General features: G+C 43.1%; 1 protein-coding gene across 21 annotated transcripts in view; it reads left to right on the top strand.

Moving 5' to 3' along the window:
- The window catches only part of HDAC7 (histone deacetylase 7), a 322,508-nt gene extending 299,459 nt beyond the window's left edge, over positions 1-23,049 (top strand). For all 21 annotated transcript variants that reach the window (XM_070741038.1, XM_070741042.1, XM_070741043.1 and 18 more), the window contains 8 exons: positions 2,587-2,674; positions 3,440-3,559; positions 8,191-8,288; positions 13,770-13,888; positions 14,991-15,124; positions 17,765-17,849; positions 19,481-19,613; positions 21,618-23,049. In XM_070741038.1, coding sequence (XP_070597139.1) covers positions 2,587-2,674; positions 3,440-3,559; positions 8,191-8,288; positions 13,770-13,888; positions 14,991-15,124; positions 17,765-17,849; positions 19,481-19,613; positions 21,618-21,660 — 820 coding nt within the window. In that variant the 3' untranslated portion in view covers positions 21,661-23,049. The remainder of the gene's footprint in view (positions 1-2,586; positions 2,675-3,439; positions 3,560-8,190; positions 8,289-13,769; positions 13,889-14,990; positions 15,125-17,764; positions 17,850-19,480; positions 19,614-21,617) is intronic.
- The last annotated feature ends 1,104 nt before the right edge of the window (positions 23,050-24,153 follow it).

Below are 24,153 nucleotides of genomic sequence, written 5' to 3'. Positions count from 1 at the left end.
GACGTAGAAAAACATCAGGCTAAAATGCGGAAGACCGTGAGTTCTGGTCCTACCTTAAGGCACTTTATTCAGCTGGGTAAGTTTGGGCCACTGATTCTCTTTAAGCATCAGGCAAGAGCAAGCCACTTGCAAACATTTCTTGCTAAGAAAACTGCAAGGATTTCGCCCAGGCAGTTGTCAAGAGTCAACACTGGCTCAAAGGCGCACACTCATACACACTTGCACAAATGCACAAATGGGAGGGCAGGGCTCCACTTGCCTGGCTGTGACAGCTAACTTGATGCTTTTTATCCCCTCTCATAAGACGCCACTGGTAATACTTAGCTTTTTTTATTTTTGAAAGCTTCTGATTTGATTGGGGAGCAGCTGTTTTTACCTACAAAGGAAGAGCAATTGCTTCCAGGATAAGAAGCATGTCCGTTTTTTCTCTCTCTCTTTTTTAAAAAATTACTAGATTTAAAACTTTCTGTCCAGGTTAGAACGAGCAAAGGTAATTTCTTATTTCTATTCCTCTGGGCAGGAAAAAAACCCCACCCCAAAACAAGTAATAAAGCTATTCAGCCTCTGCATGCCTTTTTTAAATTTTCTGGATCACAGTAGAAGTCAAGACGACAAGAAGCAGCCTGCCATCCTCCAGATGTTTTGTCCTAAACTTCACATAATCCCCCAGCCATTGTCCAAATAGTTGGAAGTGAGACTTGTATCTAAATATTAAGATCTCGAAGTCTTAGGAGCCAGCTTGCCTGGCCCGCTTCCAGGTTATTCCATTCCATCATTCCTTGTTTCCTTTATTTATTCTCCCCTCGTCACCTGCCATTCTTTGTTATTGTGTTTATTTGCTTTGAGCAGTTCAGTACGGATCCGTACTTTCTCCCAGAAAATACTGTACTTACATGCTGATACTTTCTTATTGATAGTTGGGGCAACTTTGACTTTCCACTAATTTAGAATGTAAAAATGAGTTCAACACAATATTCGCATTCAGGATAACAAATTGCTTGTTTTACTTTAAATAAATAGACTTTTATTACAGTCAAAGACCATCAATATTATAATAATAATAATAATAATAATAATAATAATAATAATAATAATAATAATAATTTTTAAAAAAAACAGAAAACAGAACATCCAAGAACCATTTCAGATTCTTAGAATCTAGACATTTTAGTATCACTTTGATCCTAGTAGCAGATTCTTGGGTGATAAATATAGTCCTTGACTTACAGCAGTTCGTTGACCATCCAAAGTTGGTTGTCACCCAAGTCAACAAAGACATGCTAGATGTTGAGGTTCTTGGACATCTGGAGATGTTTTATTTTATTTATTTTATTTATTTTATTTATTTTATTTATTTTATTTATTTTATTTATTTTATTTATTTTATTTATTTTATTTATTTTACTTATTTTACTTATTTTACTTATTTTACTTATTTTTTGTTTTGTTTTGTTTGCACCTTGTTCAACTCTGGGCAACTATTTGTCTTTATTTAAGAAGCAATTGAGATGTGTGTGGCTGTGTTTCAATAAATTTGTGAAAGTATTCCAATCAAGGCCATGCACCTGATATTTCATTTTCAGTATCTGAGCAGAGATTCCACACACAACATCGGACGCTTTCTGATGTTTCCATTACAAAGTAGTGAATGTGATGTTGGAGATAGGAGCCATTTACAGAATATTTCCAGTTGAGTCTTGGGCTTGGTTTTTGGCAAGTCTTCCCCAGCCAAAACATGTGTCCTTATAATGCTGAGCCTAATGCAACACATGAGTGGAAGAATGCAGCAAATGGCCCCTTTGTTGTGTAACACCTGGCCCCTGTGCTCTCTGCAGGACTTAGGAAATGAATCCCCCTTGCCCAGGTGTCTGCAACCTGTGACTCCGCAGCTACATGTGACTCTTTCATTCCTCTGCTGTGGCTCCCTGTAGCTCAAATATGCATCACAATCACCAATGTACGACACTTGCCGGCATGTGATTTATTGAGCTTTTCAACCCATCTTTTTTTTTTTTGGAGTTCAAAATGTTTTTGTTGCATGCAGAAATAAAAATTGAGCAAGCAGCATTATATAAAATCAACTGTCTTCAATGGGGATTTTAATACTCTGACGATGTTAGTAGAGGACTAATGAAAGCTTAGTTAATTTTAGTAGCTTTTAATAAATTTTAAATGTTCTGGAGATCGCAATGGCAATCGCCGGGAACTCGCATTTTTAGGACAATTCTTGAGAAATAAAAATGTGTTTTCTCTGTAGCAGGTCATTGATTTCATAAATGCAACACACTATAGTTTTTCTTTATACATAACATAAAGGTAAAAAACGATGTATGCAGTGTTATCTTCATTTTAGATGTCAAAAGGATTTTGTGGCTCCTGGTGTTTTCTGTTCTGTGGAGAAACAGGCCCAAATGGCTCTTTGAGTGTTTTAAGGTTACCAACCCCTGTCCTTGCCCATACTGTAAGATGGTCTTTGCATGAGGAGAGATTGAATTACTTTGGGAAAGCTGGTATATACAGTTGGGCAAGATGTCCCATCTATTTGAGTATGTTCACCAACTTTTTCTTCTCCTTATTCCTTGGCAGGGGTTTCTGTTTCTTCAATTCAGTGGCAATTGCAGCCAGGCAGCTCCAGCAAAAAGGAAAAATCGGCAAGATATTGATTGTCGACTGGGTGAGTTCCTCTTCTCATTTGTCAGACAGAAAATTTCTTATTATCTCTGTGGAAAGGAAAAGGGGGGAGGGCTATCCCCAACCTGGTGCACTTTTGATCTACTATCTTACTAGTCTCATAATCCTCTCCACCACCAAAAGTGACAGGGGTCATATTCCTTCATCAGCTGAATTTAGCACTATACTAGACATGGTGAAAAGGGAATTGGCGAGTAGTCATGTTGTGGCTGGGATCACGTTATTGCTGTAGGTTGTATGCCTAGGTTCAAGAGATTACACAAACCTAGCAATTGTGGTTTGCTAACTTGGGTTTAACGTTGTGTGTGAATTTGACCAACTGGAAGGCACAACGTTGGAAGAAGGTTATAGTAGGATGTAAAATAGAAGAGCACTGGCAGCTAATGGCCACATGTGTACCAACTGTACCAGGCTTAATGTCTATGGAGGTTCTCAGTCATCCAGGTCATGGTTGTCTCAAAGGTGCTTTTTCAAGAAGGCAACTGGACTTTCTTGTTTTTCCTTGAAGACGTTTCACCTCTCATCCAAGAAGCTTCTTCAGCTCTGTTTTTTTTTTCCTGGAGATATTTTGATTCTCATTCACTTTGAAGATGTTTCACTTCAGCTCAGCACAGAGAGCTGAAGAAGCAAAATGTCTTCAAAGGAAAAAAATGTCTTCAAAGAAAATCAAGGAAGTCCAGTTGCCACTTGAAAAAGCACCTTTGGGGCAACTTACAGGCTTCTTACCTTCTCTCCTCTTCCCCCTCAGGATGTTCACCATGGAAATGGGACACAGCAAGTTTTCTACAGAGACCCAAATGTCCTCTACCTCTCCTTGCATCGCTATGATGATGGCAACTTCTTCCCTGGTAGCGGAGCAGCTGATGAGGTGATCTCCTGTTTGACACACATCTCGGTTTCCCTAAATCAAAACATTGCTGATACAGTACAGGAAAGGGTGGGACCCCAGATTTCAGCACAATGTGATTGTTGGTGAATTTTAACCTTGCGAACTCAACATAGCATATCTCAAACCACTTGAAGCAACTACTAGATGAGGAACTGCTATGGGCCAGGAATGTCTCTCCCCTCCCCAAACTCACATCTCTCTACGATAGTGAAAATGCGAAATGCTCCTGTTCAAAATGATTCCTTTCCGTGTACTGGTTTTTTTTATTATTATTGATTTTACTGCATTTCCATCTTGCAACGGAAGTGGGAATTTCAACAATTCTGTCTCAGTAAAAAGTTCTGAGATAACATTGGGCTGAAAGAGAGAGTAACTAGCCCAGAATCTCCTACAATGCTCCATGCTGGAAAGAGAATTGAACTTTTATCTCTCTGGTTATAATTCAACCCCTTAATCACGACCCATAGTACAAAGAAAACTTGATGGTCAATTAAGTCAAATTGGTGCTTAGCTATAGCATTCTCACTGGTGGCTTCTTCTAAGCTTGAAGGATCACAATTCTTCCATGAAAGCAGAAGCCACCGGGCTGCTTAAACGCATAGGAGACCCTCCTAAGAAACAGGATCTGACCACTTTATGCTTTACTGCCCTTGTTACCTACAATTTATAAACTTCTGTATGTCCTATCTGTTACGTTCCTCTGTCTATAGTTGGTATCTGCTTTTCTTGGGGGGTTTTTAGGTTCCTAGTGGGACTTTTAGGTCTCGTGCACCTCTTCCTGCTCTTGCACTCATCCTTCCTAGTCTCTTATTATTTATTTATTCATTTAGTCACATTTATGTGCCACCCATCCTCGCGAACTCAGTGCAGCGAACAACAGTAAAATAGAAATACAATGTTAAAACCCAAGAATAAAAAAAACCCATCCAAGTCTACGGAGAGGGGCGGCATACAAATCTAATAAATAAATAAAATAAACCCATCCATCAATCATTCATCAGTTAGGCTGCAGCAAGGTGTTGGTGCTCAATACACCACTACCCCCCAGGCCTGCCAGCAAAGGACCTTTTGGAAAGGCCAGGAGGGTGGAGGCGGTGCGAATCTTCAGGGGAAGCTGGTTCCAGAGTGCCGGAGCTACCACAGAGAAGGCCCTCCCCTGTGTTCCCGCCAGTTGACATTGTTTGTATGAAAGAATAGTAGATGCTTGGAACAAATTTCCAGCAGACGTGATTGGTAAATCCACAGTAACTGAATTTAAACATGCCTGGGATAAACATATATCCATACTAAGATAAGATACATGAAATAGTATAAGGGCAGACTAGATGGACCAGGAGGTCTTTATCTGCCGTCAATCTCCTATGTTTCTAACTCTGTGGGATCTGATCAGTTGTTGGGATGTTGGGATTTAAGTCTAACTCAGGTGATAAACGTCCCTCTCTTCAGAGACTCCGTCATCAGCTTTGTTCCCCAAGTGCGTTGGTGAACCTTCTGCTCAGTCCATCCATATGGAGCCTTTCTTGGCTCCAGGCAGGGGTGGGTTCCACTTAGCTTTGCCACTGGTTCACACTGTGACGTTCGCAGCGTGCGTCCTCTCGTGCAATTTCGCATCCGCACATGCCCAGAAGCAGGATTCAGCCCAAAAGACAGCTGAGGAACTGATCAGCTATGCTTCGGGCAAAGAATTAAATGTCAATATTAACCCAGGGATAGGCGGAAGGGCTCTTTTTCTAGCAGAGGAAGAGGAGCACCCATCCAAACACAGAATTTTTTTTGCCAAAAATAGGGAGGAACCCACCCCTGGCTCCAGGTCCGAACATAGCTGTCCCCTTGGAAATTCATTGAAATTTAAACATCACTGCTTTCTGGCTTCTTCTCTTTTAAGGGATGTTAGAAACTAAATGCATTTGAGAAGCAAGGAAGTTCTCTGGAGAGCTTGATTAAGCTAGAGCCAAACATTTCCATCTCTTAAGAGAACTTTGCCCCAGCTGAGTGTTGGGAGGAGGGACGAACCGGCTGGGCTTTTTCTGGCATTTCGAATCTATCATGCTTTACAACCTGCTTTCAAAGGGGCTTAGTGCTGAAAGTGGCCAGGACTGGATTTGGCCCCCATCTGGTTCTCATCTCTCCCCTCCGAGCAGGAGATATCAAAGGGGCTGAAGCATTGTTTATGATGCCGCACAAATCCCTGGGAGACTGTGGCATATCACTCAAGGCTTCCCGCTCCCCACCATCCCTTTTATGAGCTGTTTCCTCCCCTCCTTTCATCAGACACACTGTCAGCTTTTGACGGTGAGCCCTGCCCCAAAGGAGAGCTGCCATGGATTCCCCCCCCCCCACCGCCCTTTCTCTTTTCTTGTCTTTCTCTTGCCAAGTTGACAGACATGGCAGTGATTTCGAAGGGTGATTGCTTGTCCTTGAGAGAGGGATTTTCTCCCTCTCCTATCCATTTTCTTCATTTCCCCTCTCCTCCTTCTATTCGTGGAACATGCTACCTGTTCCCTCTTTCCTTTCACACACAAAGCAAGCCATGTACTGTTGTGGTTAGTTCTGGCCCAGCTCCTGCCCCAAGGACTGTGGATGTGGGGGAGACATCCACATGCTGCAGGCCTGTTTTGCTCCCAGTGGAATCTGCTGGTGAAGGCTCCTCTGACCAAGAAGACATGAGTGACAGGGAGGAGGAGAGTGGGGCAGACAGCTCAGAAGGAGATCAATTATCTAGCTCCTCCTTGGATTCGGAACAAGAGTTAATGATAGAGCCACGCATGCGGAGAGCGATGCATAGGCAGCAACAACTGAGAGATTATTATCAAAGAAAATGAGGCCACCTGTGGTTGGGTGGGGCTGTGGTAATTAGTGAGGCTGCTATAAATAGCAGCCTGTGGGTTTGGCCATTGTGGAGGATTATCTGATCCTTGTGTTTCGTGCCTGCTTTGCTGACTTAGACCTTTGCGGGCTGCTTTTTCCCCGCTTTGAAACTGAACCAGAACCAAGTGTGTTTTCCTTTGTGCAAGAAAAAGGACTGTGAATTGCCTCACAGCTGCAATCTAAGTATCTCAGAACTGATAAGGGACTTGTACAAATTACCAGTTTGTTTGGAGACAAGTGTTCTTTGCTATACAAAAAGAGTGCTTAGTTTATTTGCATTTTCAGTATAAAGAACATTGTTTTGAATTTTCAAACGTGTGTGTGTCTGAAATTTGTATCTGAATTTTAGGGAGGTTTCTGCCAGAGAGCTCAACAGAACATGTACTAAGTTCTAACTCTAAAATGAAGGAGAAGACAGAGAGGGTTTTTTAAATTGGAGCAAACCTCTGTTAGGGTCAGAGAAGCCTACTACCCAAAAAGCGATATTTTGCATGGAAAAGTTTGCTTCTTCTGGGCTGCATTCATGCCCCGTCTTAAAACATTGGGGCATTCGCGCTGCAGCATGCATTGGCTACGGGCTCAACTTTGGAATGACCAGATGTGCCAGAAGAGGTTAATAAACACTTACAAGCGGTCTCCAACATGTATGGGATGCCACACAAATGTAGTGGAAACCTAGCTACCACTACCAGCCTCTGAATTTTATAAAATCGGGCCACCTTCTTTGCAAGGGAGAAAGAGAGGGAGGACGGTGCCCTTCTGCACAAGACAATAACTGAACATTTAAGCATAACTCTGCACTACTGTTGCCTACACTGCCTTAGAATAGTACTTGGGGTTTGATTCTCAAAAGATATTGTATGTTTGATGTACAGTAAAGCTAGGCAGCTCTCCGGAAATAGTGCAAAAGGGTACATATGAATCACTGTTTTAAGGATCACAAATTTAGTATGAAAATTCTTCTGTATATAGCCTTCATCACTCATTAACTGGAAATTGGGGGGTTTAGGGGGGGTGGAGGCAAAAAAAATCCATATTAACATTACCTAGGAATTATTTCCTGAAAGGACATTTGGGAGAGAATTTTGGAATTGGTTCTGATGTTTCATCCAGTAGAGGAAGTAGCCCAGTTAAATTTATAATTTTTTAAAGAATGCCTATCTTTGTCATTTGGAAAAGCCTATGAGTTTCCGTTCCTGGGGCAAATGGAGAATATTTGCTTTGAGTAATTTTTTTTAAGGAATGCAGTAAATAAATGCTTTATTTCAGAGAAAGAATTCCCAAAGAAGGGGTCATTTAATTCTCAGAGATTTGTGATTTTGTTAGGGAAAATGTATCTGAATAGCTAAAGATGTGAAATCTGATTTCTTATCATAGGGAAATGTAGTACTTGGGCTTCCTTCCCAGTTTATGGTGGATATGCTTTGTGTTCCAAAGAATGCCTCCCACCCACACACCACCCAAAAATAAAAGTTTAGTGCACATGATCATTCACTACAATAAGATCACCAGAAGCAAAAACATAACAGTGGGGTTAAGAAAGCATCCGCAAATTGCTGTTTTCCTGTTACTGAATGCAGGTCATCTATCTGATGCTATCAGTCTAATAAATTTAGAATTAGGATACTTTTGCATTAATTACCTTGGATATTAGGATCGTCTACTTGGCTGCAATGAGGCTGTTCAGTCAATCATCTCAACAATGGGGGCCTGACTTCCTCCCTATTTTTTTCTTTTTTCAGGTGGGCTCTGGAGCTGGAGAAGGTTTCACCGTCAATGTTGCTTGGACAGGAGGCCTTGAGCCCCCCATGGGGGACACAGAATATTTGGCGGCTTTCCGGTAGGCCCTCCTGTTTCAAGCTTTGCTACAATGCCTATTCTTCCACTGGGGCTTCTGGGGGAAAGATCAGAAGCAACATGAGAAAATATTATTTCACTGAAAGAATAGTTGATGTTTGGAACAAACTTCCAGCAGACGTGATTGGTAAATCCAGAGTAACTGAATTTAAACATGCCTGGGATAAACATATATCCATCCTAAAATAAAATTCAGGAAATAGTATAAAGGCAGACTAGGTTTTTTTCTATTTTAAAAATAGTTTTTATTGAAATATATACTTTAAAAACAAAACATATAAACAGGACAAACAATTACACATACACACATGAAACAAAGAATATTCAATTCAATTAAATTGTGCATATCTATTAAACACAACATCTACTTGGTCATTTTTACGGCTATTACAGATGATGATATTGAAAAAAAAGAATTAATTCCGGTTATTTAATTTATATGCATATTTGTTTTGCTTCCAACCGCCTTAGTTAATTAATATTACAATATCTCAATTAATACAAATCAAATAGTTCATAATTTGTCTTTAAAATGTTATTAGTTAAGTAAATTCATCCTTTTTATTTTATTTTATGAGGTCTTTTTCTGCCGTCAATCTTCTATGTTTCTAGGACCATGTTGACTTATGTTGGCAAAAGGCTGTTATAGAATAGAATAGAATTTTTATTGGCCAAGTGTGATTGGACACACAAGGAATTTGTCTTGGTGCATATGCTCTCAGCGTACATAAAATAAAATATACATTTGTCAAGAATCATGTGGTACAACACTTAATGATTGTCATAGGGGTCAAATAAGCAATGAAGAAGCAATATTAATAAAAATCTTAGGATATAAGCAACAAGTGACTGTCATACAGTCAACATGGGAGGAATGACTTTTTAGTTGCAATGGAACTCTTTACTTTTAGCTGAGGGGGGGAGGAAGGGAAATGAAGGGGGGAAAGAAGAGGCAAGCTGAGTTAGGATAGATTCCTCCAAGCTGGTGCTCCCCAGATGTCTGAGATGACAACTTGTTTCATCTGGCATCATGTTGAGGATGATTCAAGGAAAGCATCTGGCAGGTTTGGTCCCACTTTAGGCCAGATTTAAGTGTGCTTTGTTCCCCCTTGCAATAGCTCCTGTGCTAATTCTGGAGCTGAGCTTATCGTTTGATGTCAGACGCGAACCCTTTGCTGCCCCAGCACCAAAAGATCAGAACTGAGGAACAAAGTAGGCAGGATGATTTATTTGAACAAGTTTACTTTTAGTAGCCTGTAGGAACTTCGTCCTAAAGGGCTGCATGCATGCCTGTTATTCTTGGCTGATTGTTTTCATCATGTGGGACAGGAAGGCAGGGAACGGGGCGGGCAGAACTTCAGAGTCAGGGAAGGAAGCTTAAGAGTGTTTATACTTGGAAGTCAGGCTCATGAAGTCCAGTGGGATTTTTTCCAAATAAACATGATTAAACATAGGATCAGGCTGTAAATCTTTCTTTCCTGGGTTGTCAGAAGTTGCACGCACACCTCCGCTGGTAGCTCTGACACACTTTCTCCATCTCCTCCTCTCCCCACTCCATTGGCCCACAGTCCTGGCTGCTCCTACCAAACTTGTGCAAGCATTAAAGACCAAACCAGTTCAGTTCCTTCTTTTGTGACCCAGAGCGGTTATAATATAGTTTCTCCCCAGGATGTGAAGTCAATGACAGAGGCACTAGGTTAAGAGCCCTCCCTTAGCCATCATCATCTCAGTTAAAATAGAACAAAACAGAATAGAATAACAGAGTTGGATGGGACCTTGGAGGTCTTCTAGTCCAACCCTCTGCTTAGGCAGGAAACTCTACACTACTCCAGACAAATGGTTATGTAGCAGCTTCTTGAGAACTTCCAGTGTTCACAACTTCTGGAGGCAAGCTGTTCCATGGTTTAATTGTTCTAACTATCAGAAAATGTCTCCTTAGTTCTAAGTTGCTTCTCTCCTTGATTAGTTTCCACCCATTGCTTCTTGTTCTACCCTCAGGTGCTTAGGAGAATAATTTGACTGCCTTTTTTTTTGTGGCAACCCCATAGATATTGGAAAACTGCTAAGACCTGTGTTGCTAAACTTCCCATATACTCATAGAATATTGGGGGGGGAGTATTCATGTCATCTTGCCGTTACAGACATTATTTTGCTAATTTTTAGGCAAACAAACAGTAAGGCAGGTGAATGTTATGATCCCCATGTTGATGAGAAGACCAGAGTAAGAGACAGTGGCTGTTATTGTTGTGAGCCTCTCCGAGTCTCTGGAAAGGGGGCGGCATACAAATCTAATAAATGAAATGAAATGAAATTAATTAAATTAAACTGAAGGAACAAAAATAAAATTACAGCCTCACTCATTCTTAGTTGAGTTTCCTAAAGCCAAATTAGAGGTCACGTATGGAATATGAAGCACCATTAGCAATTAGTGTGGTGCCACCAGTAATGTAGGAAAGCAATATGGATCTACATCCCATTCAAGAGAAATATTATTTCCTCGTCTATTTTAGGGTTTCCATCTCAGTTTTGGAAACTGCCCTAACATTGTAGCCAAGACAGACAAAACAGCTATGTGGCTACAGAAAGACAACCTGAGGACTGCCTGGGACCTTAGTGATGGCAAACCTTTTTTGGTTTGCATGCCAAAAGAGGGTGTGTGAGTGTGCTAGCACACATGCATATAACCACACCCATTCCCTCCCCCCATATTCAAGTGCAACCCCCCCACTGCACATGCGCACAATCCTCCCCCCCATCCCCGCACATGTGCACAGGCCTCATTGAAGCCTGGACAGTGAAAAAAACACCCCAATGGGCAAAGAGAACGTTTGGAAAAACAGGACTTCCGGTTTGCCCATTGTGCTGTTTTTCACCCCCTGAAGCCTTCAGAGAAGCTTCCTGAAGACCCAGAGTATGAAAAACAGCACAATGGGCAAACTGGAAGTCTGTTTTCCAAACTTCCAGTTTGCCTGTTGGGCAGTTCTTTTGCAATCAAAGTGAAACGGCCTTCCCTAAGGCTGAAAATCAGCTGGCTAGCGTGCACAAGCGTGCTGGAACTGACATAGGGCAACACCTCGCATGCCCTCCAATATGGCTCCACATGTCACCTGTGGGACACGTGCCATTGGTTTGCCATCATGGGCCTTTGGGCCTTTGCTTTAAAAGAATCATTCCCACAATACTGAGGCACCTCTTTGGCATTTGGAATTGCTCTGCTGCAGCACCGCTCAGTAGCTCGCTGAGGAGCTGTGTTCTGGTGGTCTTCTTACACCCCGAAACCATCCAAGCAAGAGTGAGTAGAGCTTGGGAATGCCCCATGGTCAGAGCTAGCCTCTCCAGCCTGAGGAACGAGACCCACAGCACTTGGCAGAGTCTCCCTTTTGAATCGCAAGGCCTGACTGTGCCAAGCCCGGGCTCTGGCAAAAGGCCACCCTCCCACAGCTGCCCAGCACATGTGCTTTGATTGCACTTAAAAGGGCTCTATAAATAGTTCCTTCCCCCTACCCCACATAGCCCCATTTTTGCTCCACACAGAAATGCAGCTCCCAGGCCCCGTGCTTCTTTGAGATGCTTGCCAAGTGCGATCTCGCTGACGGATGAGATTCTCTTTGTGTCCCAGCGGGCAAGATGGAAGGCCTGTCGGGGCTCTCTGCGTATGAGGTCTGGGAATGAGGCGGCGGCGCATCAGGGGAGGAGTTCCAGCCCAAGCCAGCTTCCTCCCCTGACATGGTTGGGGCCTGCTCCAAGCCACCTTAATCTTCCATTGACTCACAAAGAGGGCTGGATGGTGGCTTTCTGTGGGGAGAAGGAGGGAGGGCCTGTTTTCAAACTCAGACCAGTTACACAGGCTGAAAGTAGCCCAAGGAAGTGAGATATTAGTTGATTTTTAAAAAATCTCTGCTTTTCTTGGAGATGGGGAGGAAGAGCTGGGGTTGTGCAGTAGTTAGAGTGCAGCACTGCAGCCTACTTCAGCTGCTAGCTGTAGTTTAGCAATTCAAATCTCACCACTGGCTAAAGGTTGACTCAGCCTTCCATCCTTCCAAGGTGGATAAAATGAGGACCCGGATTGTTGGAGGCAATATGGGCTGTATTAAGTCTTAAGTGCTATTGCTAAGTACAGGAGGAAGTAGCAGTTTTGTAGATTGTGAATTGATGAGAAGGGTACACACATACAGAGAGAGAGACAGATAGAGACAGAGAGAGAAAGAGAGAGAGAGAAAGAAAGAAAGAAAGAAAAAAGAGAGAGAAAAAGAAAGAAAGATAGAGAGTACTGTTTCTCCAAGACAGAAATGATACGCACAGTGCTTGCTTGATATGCTAAGAAGATCCAGAGGCTGGAGCCAATGGCCATTGGTCAAACAGCTTTCTTGCTAAATTGCATTCAGTTTACCTTCTGACCAAAGTTATTTTCATTTGTTTAATTTTGTTTCATACTTTTTTGGTTTGGATTTTTAAAAACTAAATGCGGTCAAGGGTGGGGGTAAGGGGAGGTTTTATACCTTTCTTCTGCCAGAGAGATTTGGGGTGGGATTTGCTATGAAAATTGCTATCTTCCACTTGAGCAAAATTGTTTATGTGTTTATTAATGGAAACAATGTTGAAGAGGAAAATGGAAAAATGCTGGAGGGAGGGGGTTCTCTCTCTCTCTCTCTCTCTCTCTCTCTCACACACACACATTCACTCACTCACACAAACAGAGAGGAGAGGAGAGAGAGAGAGGAGAAGGGAAGAGAGAAAGAGAGAGAGAGGAAAGAGAGAGAGAGAGGAAGAAAGAGAGAGAGAGGAAGAGAGAGAGCGAGCACTGTTTCTCCAAGACAGATTCAGCCCTCAAGAATGTATCTGGTATGAACGATTTTTAAAAAGTAATTTCCTGAGGGAAAACTTTTATGTAGCTCAGCATCACATGTGGTTTAAAGAGTCATACTTTGGTGTCCCCTTTTAAAAAAAACCTCAATTTATGTCCCTTTGAAAGAAGTGGGATGAATTGGGATGGGGGGAATAGGGAAGGGGAGGCCATTTTTCTCTCAAAATGGCCTCCCCTTCCCTTCAGGCAAGGCCCAAATCCAGATTTGTTCAACCTTAGTGTCAATATGGGCCTCAGGAGATTTAGTAATTTCCATGATTTTCTAAATTGTTTAGTAGAACACTGTGCCAAGTTGCATAATTCCTTGTCCTTTCATATTTATACTTCAACATATCATGGAAATGAATTATAGCATTTTTTAAAAAATAAATAAACAACGAAAGATATCTAGCAACCTCACGGAACTGATACAAATGGAAAAATGCATGTGCAAGATGGTTGCTTTAAAGAAAAATCATACTTCATCCTGGCCCACCATTGTGCCTAAGCAAGGCAATGATTTATGTTGTGAATAAAAGCCTGACGCATCCAAGGAATCCAGAGAGTCGATGATGCTAACCATCCTGACTGAATTTAATTTCGTTCCTTCCTCCTTTGCAGGACAGTGGTGATGCCGATTGCCCAAGAGTTCTCCCCAGATGTGGTGCTGGTATCTGCAGGCTTTGATGCAGCCGATGGCCACCCTCCTCCGCTGGGGGGTTACAAAGTCTCGGCCAAATGTAAGGGTCCTTCAAGGCGGCAGTTACTCAGTTAAGAGTGGTGGGCCCACACTGATGTGAGAATGGGCAGTTTGCTTTTTGCCCAGAGAGAACATCTGTCCAACTGTTGCCTAAGGACTCTGCAGTGTCTCTAGGGCAATGCTTTTGAGAGCTTGAATGATCGTTAAGAGGGAATGCGCCAGAGAGGACATCTTACCAGATAACCTGTTTTCTTTCAAGCTTCCTTTCATGATTCTTTAGAAGCGTGTGAAAGGAAACTAATTATGACAAAGAGGAGTTGTGTGTGGCAGGCCTTTCGTTTCTAATGCCCAGTTATAGGCTTTGCTTAAAGACCAGATCTTTGCAGACGCAGAACAAGGACATAGTACAGTGGTACCTATACTTAAGAACTTAATTCGTTCCATCACCAGGTTCTTAAGTAGAAAAGTTCTTAAGTAGAAGCCATTTTTCCCATAGGAATCAATGTAAAAGCAAATAATGTGTGCAAACCCATTAGGAAAGAAATAAAAGCTCGGAATTTGGGTGGGAGGAGGAGGGGGAAGAAGAGGAGGAGGAGGACAGTCGCTGCTGAAGGAAGAAGGTGAGGTGAGGGGAATTTTAAAAAATCCAAAACTTTAAGGCTTAAAAATAAAAAGAGGTACTCTGAGGTGGTGAGGAGGAGCAGGGGCCTTCCATACACTGCGCCAGAGAGAGAAATGGCAGGAAACTGGCCGGGCCTTCGTGCTGCTCTCAAATTTCCTGGGAAATTTTTCCAGGCTCGGGTTCTTAAGTAGAAAATGGTTCTTAAGAGGCAAAAAAATCTTGAGCACCTGGTTCTTATCTAGAAAAGTTCTTAGGTAGAGGCGTTCTTAAGTAGAGGTACCACTGTATAATCCTCCTTGAACATCTTCTCTAGCAAGAGAAGGGAGGTGGAGAGGGTTTCAGGAAGCTAGAAAATTTGATGAGGGCAGAGTCAGATGATTCACAAAGTCTGGGGGGGGGGTTTCGTGGTGGGTGGGGTGTCCTCCGTTTCAGCCAGGAAGGGCTTATACTCTTGTCTTTTCTCAGAGAGAACCTACCAGAGAGGTCTGATTCTCTGGTTTCTTTTGGTTTCCTCTATCAGGCTTTGGTTACATGACCAGGCAGCTGATGAATGTGGCCGGTGGGGCTCTCGTTCTAGCCCTGGAAGGAGGCCATGACTTGACCGCCATTTGTGATGCCTCCGAAGCCTGTGTGTCTGCTCTGCTGGGTAATGAGGTGAGTGGATTTGTCTCACTTGATAGAACAATTTAATTTAATTAATTTGACTTATAGGCTGCCCAATCCCAATGTGACTCAGTAGACGGCTTCAGAAAAAAAAGTAGTTTCACAAATCATCTGACCCTGTGCTGTTTTGGACCTTAAAGGAGATAACCAGCTTTTTAAATTGCACTTGGGGGGAAACATGGAAGCCAGTGGTGTTTACACAGCAGTGGTGTAATATGGGCAAACCGTGGAGTGAGAACTGCATGCACCACCAGACTCTGGACCAGTGATAATTTCTGGATGGTCTTCAAGAGCCCATGTACAATAGAATAGAGTAGAGTAGAGTAAAATAAAGTAGAATAGAACAGAACAGAATAGAATATTGGCCAAGTGTTATTGGACACGCAAGGAATTTGTCTTGGTGCACATTCTCTCAGTGTTCATAAAAGAAAAGATACCTTCGTAAAGAATCATAAGGTACAACACTTAATGATAGTCCAGGTACAAATAAACAATGTATTGAAATGTATAGTACACTTCAATAATCCTACCAGGAAATGAACAGGGCATGAATGGTCAAGAAGATCTTTTGGTCCAGAAATTGGCACACAAGATGGATATGTGCAAAGGAGTGCCCAGGGCAGGAAAGAGTCCAGCAGACTGTGCTACTTGCCTTTAATAATCTGGCAGCATTCACTTTATAGATACACAACATTGCAACATGCTGAGAGGTCATTTCTAGCAACTGTGGCTAACCAAATCTCTACTCAAGTACAGTAGTACCTCTAGATACGAGCTGCTCCACATGCGAGTATTCCAAGTTACGAGCCGCGACGTGAGCGAAATTTCTGTTCGACACCCGAGCTCAAATTCAGGATACGAGCCGAGCTTCCGCTAGGTGGCACAAGAATCTCCTTGCTTCCGGTTATCTCAGCGCGAAAAGCAAAGTCTAAAGGCATTCATTCGAGATGCGAGTTGATCGACTTACGAGCTCGGGTCTGGAACGAATTAAACTTGTATGTTGAGGTACCACTGTATTTGAGCTGGCTTAACTAAAAGTCCAATACAAAGAGCTCTTTTGGCTTTTAAAGAGCATATAAGACCACTCTAGCCCCAAATAATTACTTGGTGAGCCATTTGGAAACCTCATGATATCATCAGTTCCTAGTTTAGAAGTTGGATGAATGTGTATACAGGAAGTCCATGCACAGGCACAACCCCCTTTTTCCCAGTGCTATTGGAACGGAGTCACTGAGAAGAAAGGGGAAGCCATGGAGATCCTCCCCTTTCAGATGTCTGCAGGTGTCAGAAACAGTAATATAATTTTTTTTAGAAGATTCCTTGAGGAGAAAAAGAAAATTTAGTCTCTCTCAGTTCTACAAGTGCTTGGCAGGGTGCTTTAGAAAAGCTCTCCACCTTAGCAATGCTGATCACGGTCACTGGGTTTGTGTTCTCATGAACTTTGGCAACCAGTGGTTTGTTCTGCCCGGCATTAATAAAGTGGCTACTGGAAAAACTCAAAGGACTCCTCACAGCTGGGCAAGCCAAGTAGTTCGGCTCAGAAGTCTCAAGGAGGATATGGACTATCCACCCACAATTCAGAAAGTGGATATTCCCTTTTGGAACAGATGCAATATTTGATCTGGATTATGTCTTGGTCAGTTCACCCTCATCCCAACAATTATCTCACCCGGGCACTGATGCAGGACCTGCACAGCTGTCCGAGAGAATTATCAAACTCCCCATTCTTCTCTTGGCAAGGGTCATGCCTCAGGAATGCTCAACAGCCTTTGCAACATCAGGTTTGAATGAAGATCAAAAAGGATTGAGAACAATCATTTTCATTCCAAAGTGACTGGAATTGAACGCGCACCATTTCCTTGTACACCTTTTCCTAGGACGAGAATGTTGGCCACCGGCCTATATTAATAGCTTCTCAAATCCAAATTAGTTTCAACGATGGCTGCTTTTACATTGGCCGGATTCTCTTCTCCTCTCAGTTTTACAACCTCCTTAACTATCCAACTGTCTCTTCATTGATAAATTTAATCAACCATGACAGCCAAAGATATAGGCCAGGGTGCCTGGCTGCACATCTATAACTTACATCTCCGTGCCCATTTATCACTCTGTCCTTGTTTTGGCCAGCTTCACACAGCTGCAGGTCACGCTATTCCCCAATGAAGAGCCTCCCTTATCCTCCCCTTTCCCTATTGATTATATTTTATATGTATCTTTTTTGGGTGTGTATATAAATAAATACGTGGGCGTGGGTTGAATTGATTGCAGTCCAGGCAATCCTTCCCAGAGGTTTTGTATATCTTATTCCAAACATGCCTCTTTATTTAAAAGAAAGTAAGTCCAGCTTAGTTACTCACAGAGAGCTACAATGGGGAAATCCCATTATTTTGTTTATTCACTGGGGAAAAAATAAACAATCCCACCTGATGTGGAGCCATGATACTCTGGTACCAAGCTGTGATTCTTCTTCAAATTTATTTTTTGTGGCCTGCTGGCAATTGCCTTTCAGCACGCACACCTTAGCAAGCGTACCTTAGCAAACAATTCAGTTGCTACTCCCTTGTGGCCTCTTTTCTTGCCTCCTTCTCCTGCTCGCCTCCAAACTTACAGATGAAACCTTTTATTCTACAGCTTGAACCTCTTCCAGAAGAGATCTTGCAGCAGAAACCTAGCGCTAATGCTGTGCACTCCTTGGAGGCAGTAATCCAGGTGCAAAGTAAGTGGAGGGATTCCTCTTATGGTGAAGTATAGAGTGGGCACATGGAAAGTGCTTCAAGCAGCTGCTTGGCACGGCAGTGGTCTGAGAGGAATGCCTTGGAGAGATAGGAGGAAGAGGCACAGAGGACTAAGCAGTGGTCAGATAAGAGGCAGCTTAGCCTGCAGAAAAAAATGGACTGTGGCTAATGTCTCAGAGGGACCCTCCCTAGTGTCCTGGGCCTTGTAATGGCAAAGGGTGACTGATGCATTTTCAGACTTACAAGATTCTGTTAACTAACTTTACAATAATGTTAGTACTCATAGATGGAACTTCTTGTTTAGACTGCCTCAGGGTTGATACCAATCTTACAAATCTGAAAATACATCTCTCCCACATCACCTTTGCAGCCAACAAAAGCTACGGGTGGCCACTCCTGAAACATTTGCCACACACACACGTCCATTCTTTGTAAGTGTTTTTTAAATGACAACCTGACCTACCCAAATATGGGACCGAGCCTACTGATTACGCTTTCGCCTTTCATCTCCAATCCAGGACCCTTCGCAGGCAGTCCCTTTCGCAACAAACTATTTTTGTGTTAAATTTACATTTACCGACTAGGAATTTACCTTTATTTCTTTTTTGGTAAATCTAAATTTAACACATCCATTCTTTTTGTGGGCAAAATGTGCTTTTTATCTGCCTAGCCTGCTGTTCCTGTTCCTCTCCCTCCTGTCTCCCGAGAACATTCTCACAGACTATACTTAACAATTTAATAAATTCTTGAAGTTGACCTCAGAACGTTGTGATGAAAATTAAAGAATTCCAGGTGAGAAAGATAAATTTTTTTAGGATCTATGGAAAGGAAGGTGGATTCTTGCAGTGGTGTGCAGTTTGAAGTCTGAAACTGCAACACTTTTAAAAAAGAATTTGAATCATTCCTAGAAAGTCCAGATCTAGAATAGCTAGAATCCAACTGGTATTGTGAAAAGGGTTAAAAAGCACAGAGTATGTTGCAAGCTTGCTGTCCTGAACCTTTAACTCTGTGTTTCCCAACCTTGGTAACTTGAAGAAATTTGGACTTCAACTCCCAGAATTCCACAGCCAGCGAATGCTGGCTGGGGAATTCTGGGAGTTGAAGTCCAGATATCTTTGATTTGCCAAGGTTGGGAAACACTGCTTTAACTATCACCGGGTGCTGTTACATCTGATTTTGTATAGTCGGTATGGAAGTCCCCTCAATTTGGATCCTTGGCAAGAGTGAAATTCAGCAGGTTCAGAGCGGTTCTGTAGAACTGGTGGCGGCAATTATACACAGTTCGAAGAACTGGTAAATCGCACCAGTGACTGGCCCCGCCCTACCCCGCCCCTCCCACTCACTCCTTCTCTCCTCTTCCTCCTCGGGCTCATACACACAAAGGAAACCTGAGAAGGAGGCGAGGAGAATCCAGGTTGAACGCTAGAAGACTTGGCCGAAGTTTTCTGCTGGTTTGGTGGGCTTGGCATGGCCACGCCCACAGAACCAATAGAGGGAAAATTTGAATGCCACCCCTGATCCTTGGATACGGTGCATGACTTGGGGAATGTAGGTCCCTCTGCGCATCATGTGCCAGAGCTGACACTGATCCTGCCTTTTTTTTCTTTTTTAGGCCAGTACTGGAGCTCTGTACGTCGTTTTGCCCCCACTGTGGGGTATTCGATTTTGGAAGCCCAGCATCACGATGTGGAAGAAGTGGAGACAGTGACAGCACTGGCCTCCCTTTCTGTAATGGCCGAGAAAAAGTAAGTATGTCTCTTAATTATTAAAACCACCAGTCTACAATGTAGCTATCGGGAAAGGTATCAAATGTTGAAGCCAGACTGCCAAAGCTAACTTAGCAGGGCAAGAGGTGCTTCTGGAGTCAAATATGTTTTGGGCAACAGGAGCAATCAAAGGCTGACCCCGTCAGATCCCCATTTTTATTTTTAAGAACTATTTATTTATTTTTATTTATTGCATTAATGTGCTGCTTACTCCGAAACGGATTCTGAGCGGCTGTTGGAGCATTTTTAATTCAAATTCTTCCTACCAAAAGAGCAGAAGGAACATTCTCCATTTTACCAGCCGTATGCAGCTCCACTTTCAAGATATTGGGGCATCTCACAAATTGTTCTTGAAAAATTGCTGCAGTGCACCTGCCTATAAGATGAGCCCGGGACCAAGTTGCAGCTCAGGGAGGCGTGCAGCGTTGATCAAGTCTGAGCCACCATTTTGTGGAAAAAAACAGCATTACGCATAACAGTGTTTGGTTGGATCCGGGAAACATGAATTTAAATCTGTGTTCTCCCCTAGGCTTGAATCCAATCTACCTTTTAAATTTGGTCTTTAAATTAGCAGCTGTGAGGTCATGTGGAAGAGAGATGGCTAGGGAAGACAAGGTTTGCCCAAACTAATTAATTCCTGCTTATTTTACTTCTGTCTCCCTAATTAAAAATAAACCATGCTCTCCAGAGCCAAATCTAAGGGGCACAAATAAATTTATGCTAAGGTCAGACTGACCTTTATCCTGGAACCATCCCCAAACTATTTAATACAAAACATGTCAGTGCTGTTCCATACTGTTGTATTTGGGGCAATTTCTGTTACATTCAGCATTTTTTGGAAATCCTTCAAGAACAATCCTATATGAGACACATCTCAGACCCACATTTTAATGCCATTGTTGGTAGGTTGATCCAGGGGTGGGCTACTGCCCAGATTGGGGGGGGGGGACACAGTGGGGTAGTGAAAATGGAGCTCCACCCCAGATCACCCAATTTGCACTGAAAGATGTTGAAAGAAAATACATAAGCCACGCCCACAGTGTGCTAGTAAAAAAATTGATAGCCCTTTACTGGGTAGATGCCTGGGGCAGCTTTCTGACAGACAGATCTCTCTGCTTTCTTTGACTCTCACCCACCTCCCATAACTACAAGTCCCAAGCAGGACGTGGATGTTTGACCAATTTATCTCCAAGCAAGTGACATCACTTGGATTTGACCAGTGTCTTTTCCTGATCTGTTGTGGTTAGCTCTGCCCCAGCTCCTGCCCCAAGGACTATGGATGTGGGAGAGACATCCACATGCTGCAGGACTGTTTTGCCCCCGGTGGAATCTGCTGATGAAGGCTCCTCTGGCCAAGAAGACATGAGTGACAGGGAGGAGGAGAGTGTGGCAGACAGCTCAGAAGGAGATCAATTATCTAGCTCCACCTTGGATTCAGAACAAGAGTTAATGATACAGCCACGCATGCGGAGAGCGATGCATAGGCAACAACAACTGAGAAATTATTATCAAAGAAAATGAGGCCACCTGTGGTTGGGTGGGGCTGTGGTAATTAGTGAGGCTGCTATAAAGAGCAGCCTGTGGGTTTGGCCATTGTGGAGGATTATCTGATCATTGTGTTTCGTGACTGCTTTACTGACTTTGACCTTTTGTGTGCTGTTTTTTCCCCGCTTTGAAACTAAACTAGAGCATAGTGTGTTTCACTTTGTGAAAGAAGAAGGACTGTGAATTGCCTCACAGCTGCAAACTAAGTATCACAGAACTGATAAGGGTCTTGTACAAATTACCAGTTTGTTTGGAGACGAGTGCTCTTTGCTATACCAAAAGAGGCCTTGGTTTAAGTGAATTTTCATTATAAAGAACATTGTTTTGAATTTTCAAACGTGTGTGTGTCTGAAATTTGTACCTGTGAATTTTGGGGAGGATTCTACCAGAGAGCCTGACAGAACATGATCCTTAATGTCCTGTCTTCTTCTCTTTTAGGCGGCAAGGAGAACCAATGGAAGAAGAGCCCATGAACCAATGAAGAGCCGTTCTATCCTCCACCAAGAACACATCATTCTTTGTGGCTTGTTCCTTGTATCACAGTCCTGGCTCCCATCTGCCGCACAGCCCACATTACCCTCAGCCACAAAGCTGGAAAGCTGGACTCCCAAGTGCAGGCAGAGCAGCTCTGTAGAAGAAGGCATGTGGCAGACCTTCCAGGATTAATAGCTACCCCTGGGGGGGTGACCACGTGCATAGCTCTGCCAATGCAAGCAGCAGAAAAAGAGGACACAGCAGAGCAGCTATACGGACTGCCAAATTGGACATTTTACTCTGATGTCGGGGTGGTGCCTTTCCCCTCCAGAACCAAAGATGTCCATAGAGTGATCCTGCTGTACAGGAGCCCAAGTGATTCTCCTTTTTTTAGAAAAAGCAAAACTTGGTCCCTCGGTTGAGGATGTCCCATCATCAAGAGAGATGGACTGTCCATGGAGAGAATGTTCAGAAGACAAACGTTGGACGTCAGACAATAGCCAACATCTTTATAGGACTGACCCAGCCCAGTTCCTACTAACCACTGTTCTAATTACACCTTTTTGGTCTTGGACCTTTTTTTAATTTGCACTATTACACAGATCACACAGGCACAAACTTTGTTCTACCTTCCATAGGATTTTGTGGGAACAAATTGCACCTCCTTGTGGACTTGAGTCCTTGACTTGACCATTCCTCCAGCATCAAGGCACTATGAAAATGCATAGCCCTGGGGTGCTTGTGACTGGTTGGTTTGTCCGGATCCATAAAAAGTAGGCAGCCTTATTCCAAAGAGTAAACTTCAGGGGGATGGATACTGTGAGCAAGATAGATTGTTCCTCTATTATCCCAACTAGTATGTGGCATTTGAATTCCCTGTAACTTTTCCATTTCTTGGGGGATTTATTTTTCTGTACCTGTTAAAAACAATAACACAAGTGCCTATGCAAGGGCCTCATCATTCAAAATGAGGAGTTAATGCCTTCCATAACTATCCAATGGAAGATAGCTCATTCCAATTTGATCAGAGAGGCTGCTTCCTGGCACAAACACTTTTTTTACAGATGAAAGGCCCTTCATGTGAAATGGGCATGTCTGTTTTGCTTTCGTATCCATTGCTGTCTGCATGTGCTGGAAAGTTGCGTTCAGTCGCAGCCACCCAGATTGTGAGTGAGAGAGGCACCCATGACAACGATCCACACATTCCTAAATTGAAGCATCTTCCACACGGGACATTTGTCGTGTTCAAAAGGGGGGGGGGGTCTTTCTTACTGTTCGTAGTGAGATTGTATGTTTGAGGGGGGGGGGGGGAGGCCGGGCAAGGTATGGAAGAAGGATGTAAAATATATACCATGTGCTGGATCTAAGCCACCCAGTAAATTGAGCCTTTGCTATAGTCCTAAGTATGTTGCTTTTTCCTCCCCTTGCAGCCAAAAGCAGAATTACTTTTCAGGCATTTGACAACACATAAACATCACATTCACATTCCTCCAGCATCAGCAACACAATGCAGATCTGTCCTGCCACGCAGCAGCACAAATCTTCCCACTGTAGCTCTCTCCTCTCTTTTCTTCCCTGTGGGGAATAGATGAAGCAAGAAGACTGAGTTGGAGTACTGGGAATAGCAATGTGGCCTTTAAAAGCACCCTACCTTGAAAAGACAGCCTATTCTTTTCATACAAGCAGATAATAGATTTCTTTTTGCTCAGTATCTCTCTCTTTTTTTGTATCTGGTGCTCTCCCTTCCCAAGTGTAATCCGTGAGCAGAGAAATTTATAATGCCATTCCCCCCCACCCCCAGGCTGACAGGATCTAATGATCTGGAAGCAGACTGTTGTTATTAGATCAAAACTGAACAGTGCAATTTCTTGACACTTTAAGAAAGTAAACAAAACAGCACTGCACATGACTGTAAATGAGACTTCACGTGGTTATGGGTGGGTGCAGGCAGGGGGTGGAAAACTTCAGCTCCACCTGAAAATCAGGAAACCCCTGATCCTACTTAACTTAAGCTTCAGTGGGGCAGTGGTTAGAGGGCAGTACTGCAAGCTACTTCTGCTGATAACCAGCTGCCAGCAGTTTGGCGTATCAAATCTCAGTCCGCTCAAGGTTGACTCAGCCTTCCATCCTCCCAAGGTAGGTAAAATGGGGCCCAGATTGTTGGGGGCAATATGCTTACTCTCTGTAAACCGCTTAGAGGGTGCTGTAGAGCACTGTGAAGCGGTATAAAAATCTAAATGCTATTGAAAATTGCTCTTGAGTCTGAAGTTGAAACGTTGAAAACAAACTTCAAGGGATCACTTACAACAATGGTCCCCACCCCAAGCTTTCCAGCTTTGTGTCCCTTGGTGGGGGAGAGGAGATGGTTCCTCAGTCCAGTTCCAAACAGGCCACAGCCCAGTACTGGACTATGGCCAGGGGTGGGCTACTGCCTGTTCTGTCTGGGTGCCCCCAGACTTCAACACCAACTGCAAAAAGCATCCAGACACGCTGGTAAAAG

The sequence above is a fragment of the Erythrolamprus reginae genome, chromosome 2 (assembly GCF_031021105.1).
Source record: "Erythrolamprus reginae isolate rEryReg1 chromosome 2, rEryReg1.hap1, whole genome shotgun sequence".
Taxonomy (NCBI): Eukaryota; Metazoa; Chordata; class Lepidosauria; order Squamata; family Dipsadidae; genus Erythrolamprus; species Erythrolamprus reginae.
This window is presented reverse-complemented; position numbering and strand designations above follow the sequence as displayed.